This window comes from Brachyistius frenatus, unplaced genomic scaffold (assembly GCF_029030835.1).
Source record: "Brachyistius frenatus isolate BFR_SWC_R1_liver_20210118 unplaced genomic scaffold, ASM2903083v1 Contig_98, whole genome shotgun sequence".
In the NCBI taxonomy this organism is placed as follows: Eukaryota; Metazoa; Chordata; class Actinopteri; family Embiotocidae; genus Brachyistius; species Brachyistius frenatus.
In genome coordinates this window covers 127,501-143,438 of record NW_027210697.1, presented here as the reverse complement: position 1 = coordinate 143,438, position 15,938 = coordinate 127,501, and the positions used below count along the sequence as shown (strand labels likewise).

The window sequence follows — 15,938 nt, the reverse complement described above, 5'->3', positions numbered from 1 at the left end:
AAAATGATCCGGTTGCTTTAACGTCAACATCAGGGAACCGGAGCTGTGAAGACGGAAAAACTGTCCGCGGAACAAGACGCCGCAAGTTCGTCCCGTCGCGTTCCAGCCGATCGTCTGCAATTATTCAGTCAAACCGACTTCACGTGCAGCGAGCTGAATATTAATAAACAGCTGCTTCTTCGTTACTGCACGGGCGCAACAGAAGTCAGTAAATTGAATGCTTAAATATTAAATTATTTTGTAAGACGGTTGGTCGCTTTGCTTCCTGCAGAATCTCTGTCACTAAAAATCTTGATTTTATAGTTTTTTTCTTTATTGTTTTATGTGAAGCACTTTTGCAACGTAAGTTCAGAAACGTTCAATATAGATGATGATTATTATTATTAGAATTATAAAAACCAGTTTCTGATATTGATTTCTAATGATATGAGACAACAATTAGAAAATCTGATGTTGATCTCATTCATGTCTGTGGACCATAAAGACATATTTTAACTGTTTTAAAGTCTTTAAATATATTTACAGACACATCCTTTCACCTGTGTAATCTACTGGAATCTAAAACAACACACTTTGACGAAATAAGATGCTACAAAATAAAAATAATAATAATTAAAAAACCCACTGAGAGCTGCTCTGTAGAAGCAGAACGAAGATCTGCTTCTGGTTCTGGTCGGATCTGGACCGGCAGGAACATTTATCAGCCCGGTTCTGATTACAGACCAAACACAGACACACAGCCCTCACCTGCTCCCGCCCCCCCTCCCACCTCCATCCACCCCAACGACTGAGGCATGCTGGGAAACGCTGCCCGAGGGCGGCTGGGTGTTGAAATTAAAACATATTTCCAGTTGATAAACAAAAAAAAGTTAAAAAGTTCGCTGCCGTTTCCTGACGAAGAACAAACTGGAAACTTTGAACTGGATCTGAAGCATTTGTCAACATTGAATCTGTGAAATGAATCATCAACATCAACCTCACACTGCAAATATTCACTCCTGTGGTCTCCTGGTTTCAGATGAATGTCCCTATGAACCTCCGTGTTTTACTTGAACGAGGCCCAGAAGGTTTCAGGATTCTGGACAGATGTTGTGGCGCCGCCTTCAGGCCAACTTTGAACCTGATGGAAAACAGCAGCGATGACACGTTTCTGTATTTTAACCTTATTGATTACAGGCCAGGAAATAAACGAAGAATAATAATAATAATAACAGAAACAAATTGGTTAAAAGAAATAAATCATGTTCACTCAACGTTTTTATGAAAACTTGATTTTATGAAGAATATCCGAAGTGTTTCTTCCTGTTTGATATTTAGGGTTCAGACTTATCACCGGGCTGAAAAACAGAGTTTTGCTGCCCTCTGTGGCTCAAAGTCTGTTTCCTCCTCTGATCAGAAGGGATTTAAAAGTCGTCCAGTGTTTCACCTGCTGCAGGTGGACAAAGGAGATTTTCAGAGCGTCCCCCGAGGGACAGATTCGAGTAAATGTCTTAAAATAAGTCGTACTAAATCTAAACATGAAGTGATCTTAAATAATCCTGCTGACGTGGGGACATTTCTAAACGCGTCTCTTCTTCCCGTCTCTGCAGGAGAAGTATCCGTCCGTCGTGTCTCTCCCCGGAGGCTGCAGGTCAGAGGTCATGACCTTGAATGAGCCTGAACTTCCCGGGTAAATATTCTCATCCCGACGGAGCCGCAGTAATAAAAAAAAAAAAAATTTTAAAAAAGGAAGCAGAAATCCGTGAAGTCGTCTCTGCTTTTCATCTCCAGATGCGTCTTCTTCGTTCACTGGTCGGTGGAGGTGTCCAGAGAGGGCGGCGTCACTCCAAAGATCGACCTGCTGACGAAGATCCCCGAAAGAGGTGAGAGGGTTCGTCTGTGGGAATCGCCGAGGTCGACAGTATCGCTGCAGGCTGAACACGCGCTCGATCTGAAAACTCCAGTTTTAACAATCAATAATAAAAAATAAAAAAACCCTGTTTAAATTCCAGTTCTATTCGAGCTGTGTTCTCAGCATCACATTGTTTTAGTAGAGACCTGATAGGAGGTCATATTAGATCTATTTTTCCTTTTATTTCATATTTATTTTAAAAGAATTTGAGGATTTCAGTTTGAAGAAGAAACAGAAAACCTGTTTTGAAAGTTTTTTTTATCAAACCGGCTTTTCCGCCGGAGGGTTTTTAAAAGTGTAAAAATAAACCGGAGACTTGACCAGACTTTCCTCTAAAACATAAATTATTGATCCAAACAAAGAAACCAGCTGTTAACATTTATCAGAAAATAATTTTAAAAAAAACTGAGCAGACTGGAAAAGAAATTAATCACATTTTCTTGTAACCTTCTACCGACTAAACTGTTTCCTGGAGGAGTTCGAATAATAATTTGTTACTCAACATATTTATTCATTTGAAATTAAAAAAAAAGTAAATATTAATTAGATGCTTATTTGTTCTCCTTATCTGGAATTTTATGTTTAGACTTAATGCTCTTTTTTTTTTTTAGTATTGATTAAACTCATCAGCTAGTTTTTGTTATTTTAATTGATCAATTAATTGTTCTGAACACAACGCGAGCTAATAATGCGATCACAATATTACAGCTGAGGATTTCATCATTTGAGTTTGTTCTGAACGCAGAACAAGGAAACGAAGTATTTTGGTTTAAAAAAAATAATCAATTAAATATCCAAATAGTTGAGATTAATTTCCTGTCAGTGAACTTATTAAATAATAAACTAATTGTTTCTATTTCTTTTATTATTTAGAATTATTGGAGCGTCCCGTATTTTCCTCTAATTACTGCTGAAATAACTTTATTTGTTGTGTTAAAGTGTTTAAAAAAAAAAAAACATAAAATCTGATATAAACACATTTGCATTAAACAGAATATTGATCCAGGTGATGATGATGATGATTTTGTTGTTTTTTCTGTTCTTCCTCGTGCCTCCGCAGCTCTGCAGCTGTTTCCCTCCCGGACTGTAGGCGGCGCCGCTGCGGCCTTTCAGAGCCTGCTGAGGATTCTGGGACCCGAAGCTGCCGTGGAGTCGGTCATCAGAGCGGTCAGCGTTTCTCACGACACTTAAAACTCAACCAGTCACACTTCATAAACACGTATTCCTGGAACATCTTTACTTTTCTTTCTTTTTACAAACGGCTGCGGGATTTCTCCGGTTTTTGGTTTCAGCAGCTCTTAAAAGTTGTTTTTGTTTTTGTTTTTTTGCTTCATGACTTCTCACAACGTGTTCGTTCGGGTGCGTGTTACCGAGGTAGAGACACAGGAAGTGGACAAGCGAGGGTTTTTTTTTTTTTTTAGTCTCTTAGAAATCTTTATTCCAATAGAAAGAGCACGACTGTGACGGCTGTGACAGCGGAGCTCGTCGTTCAAAATCTACAAAAATAAATAATTTAAATACAAAATGCCAGACAGCGGTGTCGCCTTTGTATTCGCAAATAGTTTTGTTTGTTTGTTTTTTCTCAGCTATTTACACACACGCAGTTTATTAGAAGTCTGTAGGTATCACAGGTGTCACAGTGCTGTGATGTTTCTGCGGGCCAACGCTCAGGCGGCGGGGCGGAGGCCAACCGGCCAATCAGAGGACGGCTCACCTGTCGGGAGGACAGAGGGGTCTGGACGAGACGACGGGGAGGTTCATTAATTACAATATGAATTAATTGTTGTATTTGACCGTCGGCGTCGTTTACTGATGTTTTCAAAGTTTCTCCAGAATCCACAAAAACTCGTCGACTCATCTGGATGAGAAAAATATTCAAACCAACTCAAATAAACTACTCGTTTTCTCAATTTATTTCCTAATGCTAAAAAACAAAAAAAAAAGAAAGAACGAAAGAAAGACGGGAGCCGGAAGTGTTTTAACTAAATTTAACTACGACATTAATCGATCAAACTTTCTCGGCTCGACGTCGCCTCGCTGGTTCGTTTACGAAAACTACTTTTGAATGCAGTCGGTTAAAATGATGCAACACTGAAAGTGGTCCAGACCTCTGCTGTCTCACTCGGACCCCGTCCCCCCCCCCCCGTCCCCCGTCCCCCTCCGTCTCCCAGCAGCCTCCGCTGCGCCGCCTGACGCGTCTTCGTTTCAACAGATCGATCAGAGGTGGGTTCAGTTCGCCGCCGTCCACTCTCCTCCGTCTCCCAGCCACACGCGATGCGTTCGAGGTCGTCCCGTTAAAAGTGTTTGGATTGAACGGAGCCTCCTGATGACATCACCCCGCTGCCGTCGTACGATCGGCTGATAAACGAGGCGGCGGCGCCGGGAAAAACGCGCCCGACGACGGGAGTGAAGTGGAGTGTTGTTGTTTTTTGTTTTTTTTTGTTTGTTTGTTTTTCTGCCGTCTTGTAGTGTGATTGTTTTCAGGCGTCTGATTGGCTGGTGGAGGTCGGGGAGTGAACACGGGGAAACAGGAACTGAAGTCAAGTGTTACCAGTTTATCTGAAGCCTCGGTCGGCGCCGCGGGTTTCTACGAGGACGATGACGTCATCGGGTGGGGGGGGGGGACGACAGGAAGGTCTCATTTGTTATTACAGATATCGGCGACATTTTTGAATGCTCGTAACCACGTGGTTAATTTCTTTGTTCTAATCGAGTCAAAAGAAACTTTTGAGGTTTCTGTATTTATTTTGTTTTTAGTTTTAAATCGGCTCCAATAACTTTAAAAGCTGTTAGCAGAAGCAGTGACGGTTCGTGTTGAGGGTGAGACGGTGAGGAAATAAAACTGAATTTAATATCTTGAACTGGAATTAGGACTTGTCTGAATTAAATTGTACATATTTGAAACTGGGATTACGATTAATAAATCGTAATTCAGTTTTCGGATATCTGTAATGAGAAACACGTGAACGTCGTGGCGGACATCCAATCTGGCTTCTTTCTCTAAACCCGACGGAGTCGAGTCTCCAGGCGACGCCACCGTCCTCAGAAACCTCCCGGCGCTCCTGAACGCATCGTTTTTTTGTTTTGTTTGTTTGTTTGTTTGCTTTTTCTTCAAACAATCAAGACGACCCTGTTGAGCTTCCGTTTAGGTCCTCAGGAGTCGGAGGTACGGAGAGTTCACGTCCCGAAGTCGGCTTCGCGTCCGGTCTTCTGCCTCTCGACGACGCGGCTTTCGTCCTCCGGTCCGACCGGAACATTTAGGCACGTGGACAAAAACAACACACCACAAATAAACAAACAAACAAACAACAAGCCACTTATGGCACAAAGACCAGCGGAGCAGCAGCGTGAAGCTCGGCCTGTCTGAGGAGAAGCGCTGTCCGTCACCCAGCAGCCCTGAATCTGGTGAGTCACATCGGGATGGTTTTTGTTTTTGTTTCTCTCCGATCAGACGGATCGACGGCAGAACGGAGACGCCGTCCGACGACACGGGACGCCGTCTCCGTTCGGCTTCGACCAACTTCCTCCTGCTTCACTTTGACATCGTCCTCTCCTCCGCCGCGGCGGCTCGGGTGAAATCGCTCGAGGGTAAAATAACTTCTGTCGACGCGACCGGCAAACTCGCACTTTGTATTCGTGGTTATGAACGAGAACGTAAACCCGTCTCCGGGTTAGTCGACGGGAAACTACCGAAAACGCAAACGTCTCCTTCGACCTGCGACAGAATGGGCTGAATCCTGTTCTGACGACAACAACGGTCAAAAGTAAAATGTGTTTTCCTTCAAAATAAAAGCAGGTTTTATTGTCCGGGGAAAAGAAGGAAAAAAAAAAAAAGGTCCCAGCCGTTAAAGGCTCAGTTCACCCAATTTACATATATATATATATATATATATATTCAGTAATATTAATATAATCCAGTACGACAGTTCTGCTATAAACTGTCTGAAAACTGCAGCGGTCTCACGTCCTTTTTTTTTTTTTTTTTTTTTTATTCGGGTGAACTGATCCTTTAATGACACTCGACTTCGCTTCCCTGACGAAACAAAATGAATGAACGCACTTGACCTTTGACATTTCAGCGTCGCTGGCGGAGGTTCAGCGGGAGTTAAATCTCTCTACCGGAAACATCCGTTTTAACTTAACAAAGTAAATGTGACATTTTAACGCCTTCGTTCAAGGTTTTTGAGTTTTTAAACGCAGCAGTCGTCTCCGGAGAGTCTCCACGCGAGGCGTTTAGGAACTGTCGGCAAATTGCGGCGTCAAGAGACGTTTAAGGGACTTCTGTAAATTGCAGCTACAGATAATATCCCGGCCCAGTCCGAGTTATGACGCATTCACTGTGACGAAGAGGACCGGGGGGGGGGGGGGACACCTGACTCCGTTTCAAACATCGGGCCGCTGACATCAAATGAAAGCAAAGCATTGTGGGTAAAACGACCGCCGCCGCCTCGTATGAGAGAGTCTTACAAACATCTCCACTACGTTGGCTTCACCTCCTCTCTGTGGCTGCACGGCAACGTAACGAATGCTCCCGTTACCGTGGTGACGCCAAAGAGGACACCGTACGGCCTGGACTGACAAGCCACGCCCACAATCAGGAAATGACATCGTACGCACGTCATAAACTAAATGACCTGCTTTTCTCGCCATCACTTCCACTCTGCTTTCTCTCCTCTGCAGCGTTGCCACGGAGAATGAAGGGAGGGGGGGGAGGAGGGGTGGGGGGGTAAAGTGTGTTGCCGTGACTACCGCATTCACCCGATCAGGAGGTTAACTCTTGTCAACAAAAAGGGAAAACAAAGCTTCCGTGACAAACCGTGGTGTCGGGATTCCCCCTCCCGGGTGGGGCGAGATGTCGGGTCGCCGTGACGACACGCGCGCTCCCCAGTCAGTAACAGAAACATCTGGAAGTCCCTTAAACATGTGCTGACTCGGCGGTGGCTTCCTGGAGATTATATTTTTGCGGCGCAGCAGCAGCAGCTGCGACCTGCCGACGTGAAGAAAGTGCTGCAGTGAAGTCTGTGATGAACAGCTCTGCTCACAGGTGACGGGAAAACCTCGTCAACGTGGCGTCTCCTCGCGGCGGCGGCGGCGTCTCGTCCATCGGTGTCCGCGCCGGGCCGCTCACATGGGGTGGAAGAGCAGCGTGCAGTCGTCCCTCTCTGCGGCCGCGAAGATGCCGGGGAGCGTCGGCAGAGAGCCCTTCGGCAAGGCACCGCCCGTCCTCAGGTAGCAGGAGACGATCTTCTGGTCCAGACGCAGCTGGCGGGCGATGCTGTCGAACGGCTTCGGGTCCAAATCCAAGATGGAGACCGAGTAGGAGAAAGCAGGGAGTCGGAGCCGTCTGGAGAGACTGGAGGAGAGGAGGAGGAGGAGGAGGAGAGGAGGAGGGCTGATGAACAGGAAGCTGAACTACATGTACTTACGCTGAAGCGTTTATATTGTTTATTAAAGCCACCAGACTCCTTTGACAAAAACAGTCATTTCACCTCCTGGTTAGTTATTGTTGTGTTTTATCACATTTACAACAGACGAGGTAAAATGGCTGTTTTTATTAAAAGGAGTCTGGTGGCTTTAAGGAGAGTTTAGAAACAGACATTTAAAAAAAAAAAAAATTTTTAGGTGGCTAAACTACATTTTGTTGCCGACCCTGTTTAAAGCAGAACTTAAAGCTCAGCTGGTTGTTTCTCCAAACTCTGGACACGCCGACACCGATCCACCTCACACCACCCAACTCAAACAAATGAGAACGATCGCTTTAATATTAATAACAATGGCTTTACTTACCAACATGAAAAGAATAAAAAGGTGTCTGAAGACCTCTGACAAACTAGAGATAATAATCCAAACCGCGGCGCACCAAGAAAGATTCAAAGGCAAATGCTAAGCTTTCGAATTCAGGTCCCTGATGGGACTCGAACCTCTTACCCTTCATCGTCATTCTCTTCCTCGCCGCTGGGCACGAGGGCGACCATGATGGAGCAGTCCTTGGCTGTCATGGCAACACGGTACTGATGGACCTGATTTAAAAAAATTTAAAAAAAAATAAAACGTTTCGATGCGTTAAAACAACGGAGAGAAATGTTCCAGCGGGTCACCTGGACCGCCACGGATCCTGAGGTTTCCGAGTGTGCGACCGGGAAAACCGGGATAAGCGGGAACCAATCGGACCTTGGCGGCGGCGTCCTCCACGGAGTCCTCCGTCGAACACTTCTGCAGCTTCTCCAGGAAGGCCTCGTTGTACGGTCCGTCTATCTGAAGACGGGTCCTGAGAGACGGGAATGTGACGTCAGAGACCGGGGAAACCTCCCCATCAGACGGCGCCGCCGCTCGACCGAGTCTTACCTCTCCTTCGGGAAGTCGTGCAGGTGCTGCTCCACCCGGCGGTAAAGAGGATAAAGTCCTTCGATGTCCAACGTGTCCAACATCTGAGTCTGAAGGATCCTGAACAGAACGCTGTCGCTGGGTAAACCCTGAGAGCCTGAACACACAGAGAGAGAGACATGTGATCAGAGGGAGGTCAGCTGATCTGCTTCATCAGGTCAGACTTCAAAATCTATTCAATCAATTGTTTCAGCTTTTTTTTAAACAAGCACTAACGTGTGAGTCCCGTTTCTGTTTCACACATTTAGATCATCAGATTCTGAGCAAAACTGTTTGTGTGCTGAAAGAACAAATGCTGCTTTCAGTCAGCAAACATTTCTGGAGGAGGTTCGAGGCAACAAGGAAAACGTTTGTAGGAGAGGAGACAGACGGGCTGCACGGATCTGCTACAGATCGCACCGCATGGCACCGGGGGAAAAAAAACACATCGATACGAGGGAGAGTTTCAATGTTGGGGTTTGTGATGCTGTATTTGATTCTCAAAAAAACCACTTGATTTTTAGTTAATAGTTTACATGCAACGATTGGACGGTGATCAATGAAAATACTCTTGTTCTGATCGCATTAAAAAAAAAAAAAACTTAATTAACGCCTGCGTCAATGTGTAACGATTTCTGCGGATTATTTTCTCAGTGAAGCGATTCGTTGTTTTTCAGAGTCCAAGATGACGTCATCTCGTGTCATAAAAACGTTCAACCGACAGTCCAAAATCCGGACAAATCCAGTTTTACAACCAAGAAAACCAACAAAATCAAAACGTAGAACCTGGATTAATGAATTATTAATCATGAATGAATCACTGCAGCTGAGCTGACGATGATAAATAAAGTGTTTGATTCACGTTTACAGCCGTCATGTGCTGATTAAAGTGAACAAACCCAGATCAGCGGAGTCACTGAAAGTAGACAGGAAGACTTTCTGACCGTGACGAATCCTCTCCTTGTTGAACAGACTGGCTTCACAGAAGCTCCGCCCTTCTCCCGGTCTGTCCGTCACCTCCCCTCCGTCGCCTCCGCCGCCGCCGCTCATCAGGGCGTTCACCAGGACCTGCAGGGGGAGAGAGAGAGAGAGAGGTTCGAGGAAACCTGGTTAGTGCGCTTCCTGCTGAAAACTCTCTGTACGCAGACAAAAGATGCACCAGAGCGTCTGAAAAAATAATAATCGCGCTTCAGACATTGCGACATTTCTCTTCGCACGTCTTTTTTTGAACTTCCTCAGCAGTTTACCGAGAAAAACTGTAACTGAGCAGAAGTTGATGAGGTTTTTTGCTTTTAGCTCAAAATCGAGCAGTTTCAGAGCCGCTCTTGTTCAATCACGTCGTTTCTGGTTGTTCCCGACGACTGCGCTTGGAGTGTAAGGTGGGAGCGAAAAGGCCGTCGTCACGGAGACGAGGGAGAGACGCGCAGCAACAAAAACAAAAGTGAACTTTCCAACTCTTTCCTCACCTCCGCAGGCCACGACTGGTCCGCTGTCCCGAGTAGACCGACCCTTTAGTCCTTCTTTATAAATAGTCGTGGTCACTTTTAGAGGCCTCGCAGGTGTTCCTATTATTCTGTCCATCCTATTTATAGCATTTGAGGGAGGTCGAGCGACAACCGCTCTCACACCAACGCAGCGCCGAGACCGTCGCGCTGCAGGAGTTTCAGCTCGTGTTGTGTCTTGTGTTCGTACCTGGATGAAGTCGTTCAGGACAGTTTTGCCGGTCATGTGACTGTTGATCCGGTTGTTTCCGTACAGGAAGTACGGTCTGAGGTGATGCAGCAGAGAGTTCATGTCCAGCGAGTCGTCACTTCCCTCCTTACTGCTGTAGATACACTGACCGCCCTGAAACACACACACACACACACACACACACACACACACACACACACACACAGAGGTCTTACTACGGCCACATGGTCGTAATCGGGTGTCATCTTCCAACTGGCAGCGATCCAATTATAAAGTCAGCGTGAACTTTCTATTCCAAATATTTCTAATGATCTTCGACTCTGATAACCGAGACAGGACGTGTCTGGCTGCGTCTCACCTTGAATATTTTGAAGTTGTTCTGAGGTTCTTCTATCAGGTGTCTGATGGCGAAGTGCATCCTCTGTCTGTTCCTGAGAGAGAAACCAGAGAAACACGGCGTTCGGCAGCTTCATTATCGGCAGCTTCATTATCGGCAGCTTCATTATCGGCAGCGCTCGGAGCAGAAACGAAACGTCTTCAGCTCTTTGACGGGATTCAAGAGGGCTAGAAAACTCGAAGCAACGTCGTCGTGACAGATTCGGCACAGACATTTTAAAAAAGACAGAAACCTTCTGGAAACCAGTGAATTATTGATTACATGTGAATATAATGTGTGTGTGTGTGTGTGTGTGTGTGTGTGTGTGTGTGTGTGTGTGTGTGTGTGTGTGTGTGTGTGTGTGTGTGTGTGTGTGTGTGTGTGTTATGTAACACGACGCCTGCAGAGACACAAGTAACACAAGCGACATTAAGTTTGATGCTTCTGCTTTCTATCAGGTTACATGTCGTCAAGCGTGTTAACACGGATCTGAAAGCTGTAAACACCGATGTCCTCTAACGCGGAGGCCGGCGTGTCGTTGTGCTTGATTACACGGAAAGAAGTTTCTCGTGTTTCATTCATTCATTCATTAATTCATTCGTTCAACAACCTGCAGTTTTACTTTGACCGGCTTCTTCAGGACACAACAGAATCTAAAAACACCTCCAGAAACATTCAGGCTCATCATCTGTGATTTACACACCATAACACCCAACGTGTACTTATACATGCAGCGGTGTTCATCATAATCATGTGTCTGTGAAACCCAACTGATCGCATGACCGGATGCGGTGGTCTCACCCTGAGAACAGGTCCAGAGGACAATACAGACTGCGTCTCTTCCACTTCCCGTTGGCCACCTGCAGAAAAGACAAACGCACGAGAGACGGAAGCAACTCAACGTTTGTTGTTCTTCTTCTTCTTCTGTACTGACTATTTACTTAAGGCTATGATCCAAACAGCAGGCAGTACGACAGTATATACTTCTCTCTAATGTGGCTGTTGGACTTCCATCTATTTGTGTTTGACTTGCAAATGATTGATTTTGGATGCCATATTTATTGGGACTCACACAAGCGTTGATTGGACAGTATATTGTTACCGACATAAAAGTGGAAACTTCAGATCTCTTTATGGGGCCTAGTTTTGGTCCACGGGCCTACCTTTGCACCACTGCAGCACACTTGCAGTAAAGAAAAGGATGAGCTGAGACGCTCTGCTTGCTCTGTCGTTTGTTACCTTGTAGTGTTGGTGCATGCAGAACCGGCACACTTTGGTCTTGATGTCTTTGCTGACGTGTTTGGTGGACGGCAGGAAGCCACATTTAGGCTGAAGACAGAGCACACACACAAAACTGCTGAGTAACACACACACACACACACACACATATATATATATACACACACACATACATATGTACACACACACTAACACACTCATGTGATCTGTTGTTTTAGGTTAGTTTGTGTGCGTGACTGTTATGTGAGTCCCGAGCAAAGATTTCAGAAAGTATGGCTTTAGTATGGTATTTATGAAGGAGACCAATTAAATCAACTTTTTTGCTCTTTTATCTTAATAAGTAATAAATATTTTTCCAGCCCCTGAAACAAAGTCAGCAGAACTTCTCCTACATCTGAAAATAGGGGGAGAACAGATCATTTTAGGCTTAAAAAGAGAAGTGTGTGTGTGTGTGTGTGTGTGTGTGTGTGTGTGTGTGTGTGTGTGTGTGTGTGTGTGTGTACCTTGATCTCGATGCAGAGAGGGGGAGTGTGTGTCGGCTGGTGGAGGGCTGGAGATGTCAGGTTGGGCAGACAGAGAGCACAGCCGCTGTAGATGTCCATCACCTTGTCACAGCGCCATGCTGACGCACAACACACACACACACACACACACACACACACACAGTATTTGAGTTGAATATCCATAGAGATGATCACATGTTGCTGTTGTCACCTTCAGTCAGAATCAGGCCAACAGTCCCCCCCCTCCCCCCCCCGTTTCCATGTGTTGTGCTAAGCTAACTGCAGGCTGTAGCTTCATATTAATGTCACATTGAACAACACTTGAGTCTCACCTGGTCTTTGATGCTGAACTTTGATTGACAGCTGTCGCACAAACTCTAAAGGCAGTTTTACCACTTCCTGTGAAGAAAAAAAAAAAGGAAAAAAAAAGTCCCTTCAGTTTGCATCTCTGCTCAGCTGCTTCTATTTGTTTTGTCATCACAGGTGCATTATGGGAGTGCTGTCACCGTGCCTTCAATAAACACCAAAAAAAAACACATCCTGCTTCACACAGAGATATTTAACTATCACATTCATCACGGTGGCACCAAATACTGATTTAAAGATGGTCGGTGTCACACGTCGACATACATCAGGCCGCGTGTCAGGAACTGTTGGGGATTTTTGACGGTGCCCTCAATTCATCAAAAGAGATCAATTCAGCTGTTTAGTCTAAAATTAGACACCATCTGACCCGAGAATGATGTTCATGCGCTGAAAGCCTCCAGACTTCAACACTGAACCTTCGTGTTTCCACAACGTTTTACATCCGAATTTAAAATGAAATTTCCCTGAAATATAAAACTGGTATCAACAGAAGTTTTGTTTGGGAACCGGTGTTGAAGTCGGGTCATTGTTGAATGATAACCAGCCTCAGTCTCACCTAAAAGGAATGCATTCATGTCTAATGTTAATCAATGACACCTTTGTTTTCCTGCTGTGACACACATCATGCATGAAACTGCCTTTTTTTTTAGAAATGTGTAAAAGTTGTTCACCAGACCCGACTCCTATTATATTTTTAATAGATTTGACATTTTTACTCGGGGAGCTGCGTGTTTTTGTTTATCACTTTTTTTTGTTGTTGTTTTGGCTTACAGGAAAAAAATTCCTTCAATGTTTGTGGCTGCCGAAGGAAGTCGTGCGAAGTCTGATAAACATCCTGAAGTGATGTTACCGGACTCGGCGCCGGTGTCGGAGTTAAGAGGAGTGAGCCGTGCCAGACTTCTGTAGCTGCTCCTCGTCTCCGCTCGAGGCTGATAAGTAGCGCGACAAACCCCTCTGCGGCCATGTTGCATTGTGGGTAACATCAGATTTTGACAAAGATAAAAGGGATCAAATATAAGATGCAAAAAAAAAAAAAAGTGTCTTCACCCCGCTGTGGATGAACTTCTCCCCCAGCAGGCTGCTCATGACGTTGGAGCTGAAGTCAACGATGTTCTGGATCTGCCTGAAGGCCTGCTCCGCCGTCTGGACACACACACACACACACACACACACACACACACACACACACACACACACACACACACACAGAAAGACGAGCAGCCAGGTAAACACACGAGTTATATCCTGTTTCTGAGATTGTGTGTCAGATGTTCGACGGAGAGGTTAGTCGTCCTCCGTGACCTCGCAGAGGCATTAAAGATTCACAAAGTCGTCTCAGTATCCGGAGCCGATCACCGTCCGACTCTCGGCCATCACACGCGGCCGCGTGTCTTTTCAGGGATTCAAACAGATCTGTTGTTGTTCGCCGACAGATGTTTCCCCCTGCAGGACAAACAGCCGAACACTCGGGGCTTTGTGGACGGGATGAAGAGGAAGAAACTAACGAGATGCGCCCGTCAGATACAGGGACGGAAAGTGGGACATTTAAAAATGGACAGACAAATAATCGGGACGCGACAGACTGAATAATGCGGTGAATTATTACTGACATTTATTCAGATTATCAGACTGCATCACTTTCTGTTTTTCAGCCAGCCTTGAGCTCATGCACACGAAAGAGATGAAGTTTATAATAACTGAACAATCCCGTGTTTTCAAACTTTGTGAAACTGGACTGGATTCTGGAGGATTTTTTTAACGTCCACGTGACCACGTGCACTTCTGTTGTCTTTACTTTTCCCTGCAGCTGACTGGCGACGACGTCGCTCTATTATACGTTTCCATCCGTAAGCCGGAAGAAAACCTGCTGGCTTGAGCAGTCGGAGCAGTTACCACGGCAACTATTATCCAGCGCTACGTGCCCAAGGTTAGCTGGTTTGTAAAAAGGAGCCCCTGATTTCTCTTCCAGCTCAGAATTACATAAAACCTTTAAAGGACTTAAAAGAGGAAAAAAAAATATATATATATATATATATATATATATATATACAGTTTTTTTTGTTTTGTTTTTTTTCCTTCTTCTTTGAATGTGAGAATTATAGATGAATTATAAATTTCAGGCGGTTGTCCTGCTGCGTACTAACTCACATTCAGATGTTGTATTATGTTAGTTCTGGTATGAAAAGTCCTGACAGTCAGTTTCAGAGCGAGAGACTCCGACGAGCAGCGGCTCATTTGAATTTGGGAGGTGGGCGGGGCCAAACCATCAGGGAGCGTCCCAGAGCCTTTAATCTGACCAGGATGTTAAACCAACAGCTTAAACTTCACCTGCTGCTTGTGCAACATATGCCGAGTCTTTTCCTATCAGTCACGAATCTGTCAGACCTCGACAGACATTGAGAACATACCAGTTTAACAGCATCACTTGTGTGTGCCTCCTGGTGCATCGTGGGAACATCCTGTGCAACCCTGAGACTGTTGTTTTAAGCAAAGTCTCTTATTTGATTTGGCAAGCCCATTTACTCTTACAAAATGAAGCGCCAAAGACTTGTGGATAAATAAACATCTGTACGGGAGTCAGTCGCTCTGATGATTTGACAGGACGTTAAACTGGGCCTGTCAGTCATATTTACATTAATTAACATTAATGTTCAGCTTTGTTTGTTATTCTCATGAAAGCTTTTAAATCTACCGTTTATTCAGCGCAGCTCCGGTCCAGCAGACAGAAGCCGAAACATTTTGATAATGTGTATATTGAATTAATTTAAACTACCTTTTCTTCAAGGCCAAAACATGAAACTTCTGTTCTCAGCTGGCTGATTATGACGTGGACGCTCACACTGAACAGAAGCTGATTCAGGGATGATTCTGATGGAAGTTTTGCTCAAACAAGACAGCTGCGTCCCCAGTTATAAAAAATAAAAAATAGAAAGGCAGAAACACTTTGATACTTTATAAAGACGACAACAACGAAAGACGAAGAATACCGAACCACGCAGACATGATCTGTCGGCTTCGAAGTCCAAACTGAAAGTAAAGCATGTGACTTCGGGGAATCAGAGCTTCTGACCTGATCGATCGTCCTCCCTCAAACTTATCATGGAAGGACAGACGGTCTTGGTGGAAAACTATTCTTCAGTAAGAATCTGACCCGACTCTGAGGGTTAAATTCTGCTTTAGTTTGTGCTCCGTCTACAACGTAATCAATACACGTTCCCAATAATGTGATGTGCTCTGTGTTTATTTATTCATTTGTTTTCCCCCACTGGAGTATTGATTTCTCATATTTACCTGCGGTGGGTTTTCAGAGTCCTCGGCCGGATACTTGAGCAGACGTAAAACTCTGGAGAGCTGCGAGAACAAGAAGAAGAAGAAGACAGATCGGTGAGCGTCGGCGGAGCCTCGTTAAAAACCCAAATTCACAACCACCGAGCCGGGAAACGGGTCCGAAATACTGATGCGCTTCTCCCACAATGCAACAGGAACGAGCGAGTCCATCCTGCAAAAA

At 45.0% G+C, this 15,938-nt stretch overlaps 2 protein-coding genes across 4 annotated transcripts in view; one reads left to right on the top strand and one right to left on the bottom strand.

The window, feature by feature from the left end:
• The window catches only part of cenpp (centromere protein P), a 79,867-nt gene extending 76,378 nt beyond the window's left edge, over positions 1-3,489 (top strand). The window contains exons 7-9 of the mRNA XM_069711328.1: positions 1,590-1,669; positions 1,771-1,862; positions 2,952-3,489. Of these exons, the coding sequence (XP_069567429.1) occupies positions 1,590-1,669; positions 1,771-1,862; positions 2,952-3,082 (303 nt within the window). The 3' untranslated portion in view covers positions 3,083-3,489. The remainder of the gene's footprint in view (positions 1-1,589; positions 1,670-1,770; positions 1,863-2,951) is intronic.
• A 3,375-nt stretch (positions 3,490-6,864) lies between these two features.
• ippk (inositol 1,3,4,5,6-pentakisphosphate 2-kinase) overlaps positions 6,865-15,938 on the bottom strand; it is an 11,991-nt gene continuing 2,917 nt past the window's right edge. Inside the window, exons 2-14 of one of the 3 annotated variants that reach the window (XM_069711323.1) lie at positions 15,722-15,781; positions 13,478-13,573; positions 12,397-12,463; positions 12,065-12,183; positions 11,562-11,651; positions 11,124-11,182; positions 10,305-10,377; positions 9,947-10,099; positions 9,154-9,322; positions 8,237-8,372; positions 8,063-8,159; positions 7,820-7,911; positions 6,865-7,244 (exon numbers count right to left, since the gene is read on the bottom strand). In XM_069711323.1, the coding sequence (XP_069567424.1) occupies positions 7,016-7,244; positions 7,820-7,911; positions 8,063-8,159; positions 8,237-8,372; positions 9,154-9,322; positions 9,947-10,099; positions 10,305-10,377; positions 11,124-11,182; positions 11,562-11,651; positions 12,065-12,183; positions 12,397-12,463; positions 13,478-13,573; positions 15,722-15,781 (1,440 nt within the window). In that variant the 3' untranslated portion in view covers positions 6,865-7,015. The remainder of the gene's footprint in view (positions 7,245-7,819; positions 7,912-8,062; positions 8,160-8,236; positions 8,373-9,153; positions 9,323-9,946; positions 10,100-10,304; positions 10,378-11,123; positions 11,183-11,561; positions 11,652-12,064; positions 12,184-12,396; positions 12,464-13,477; positions 13,574-15,721; positions 15,782-15,938) is intronic. The other 2 variants (XM_069711324.1, XM_069711327.1) reach the window with 2 other exon arrangements.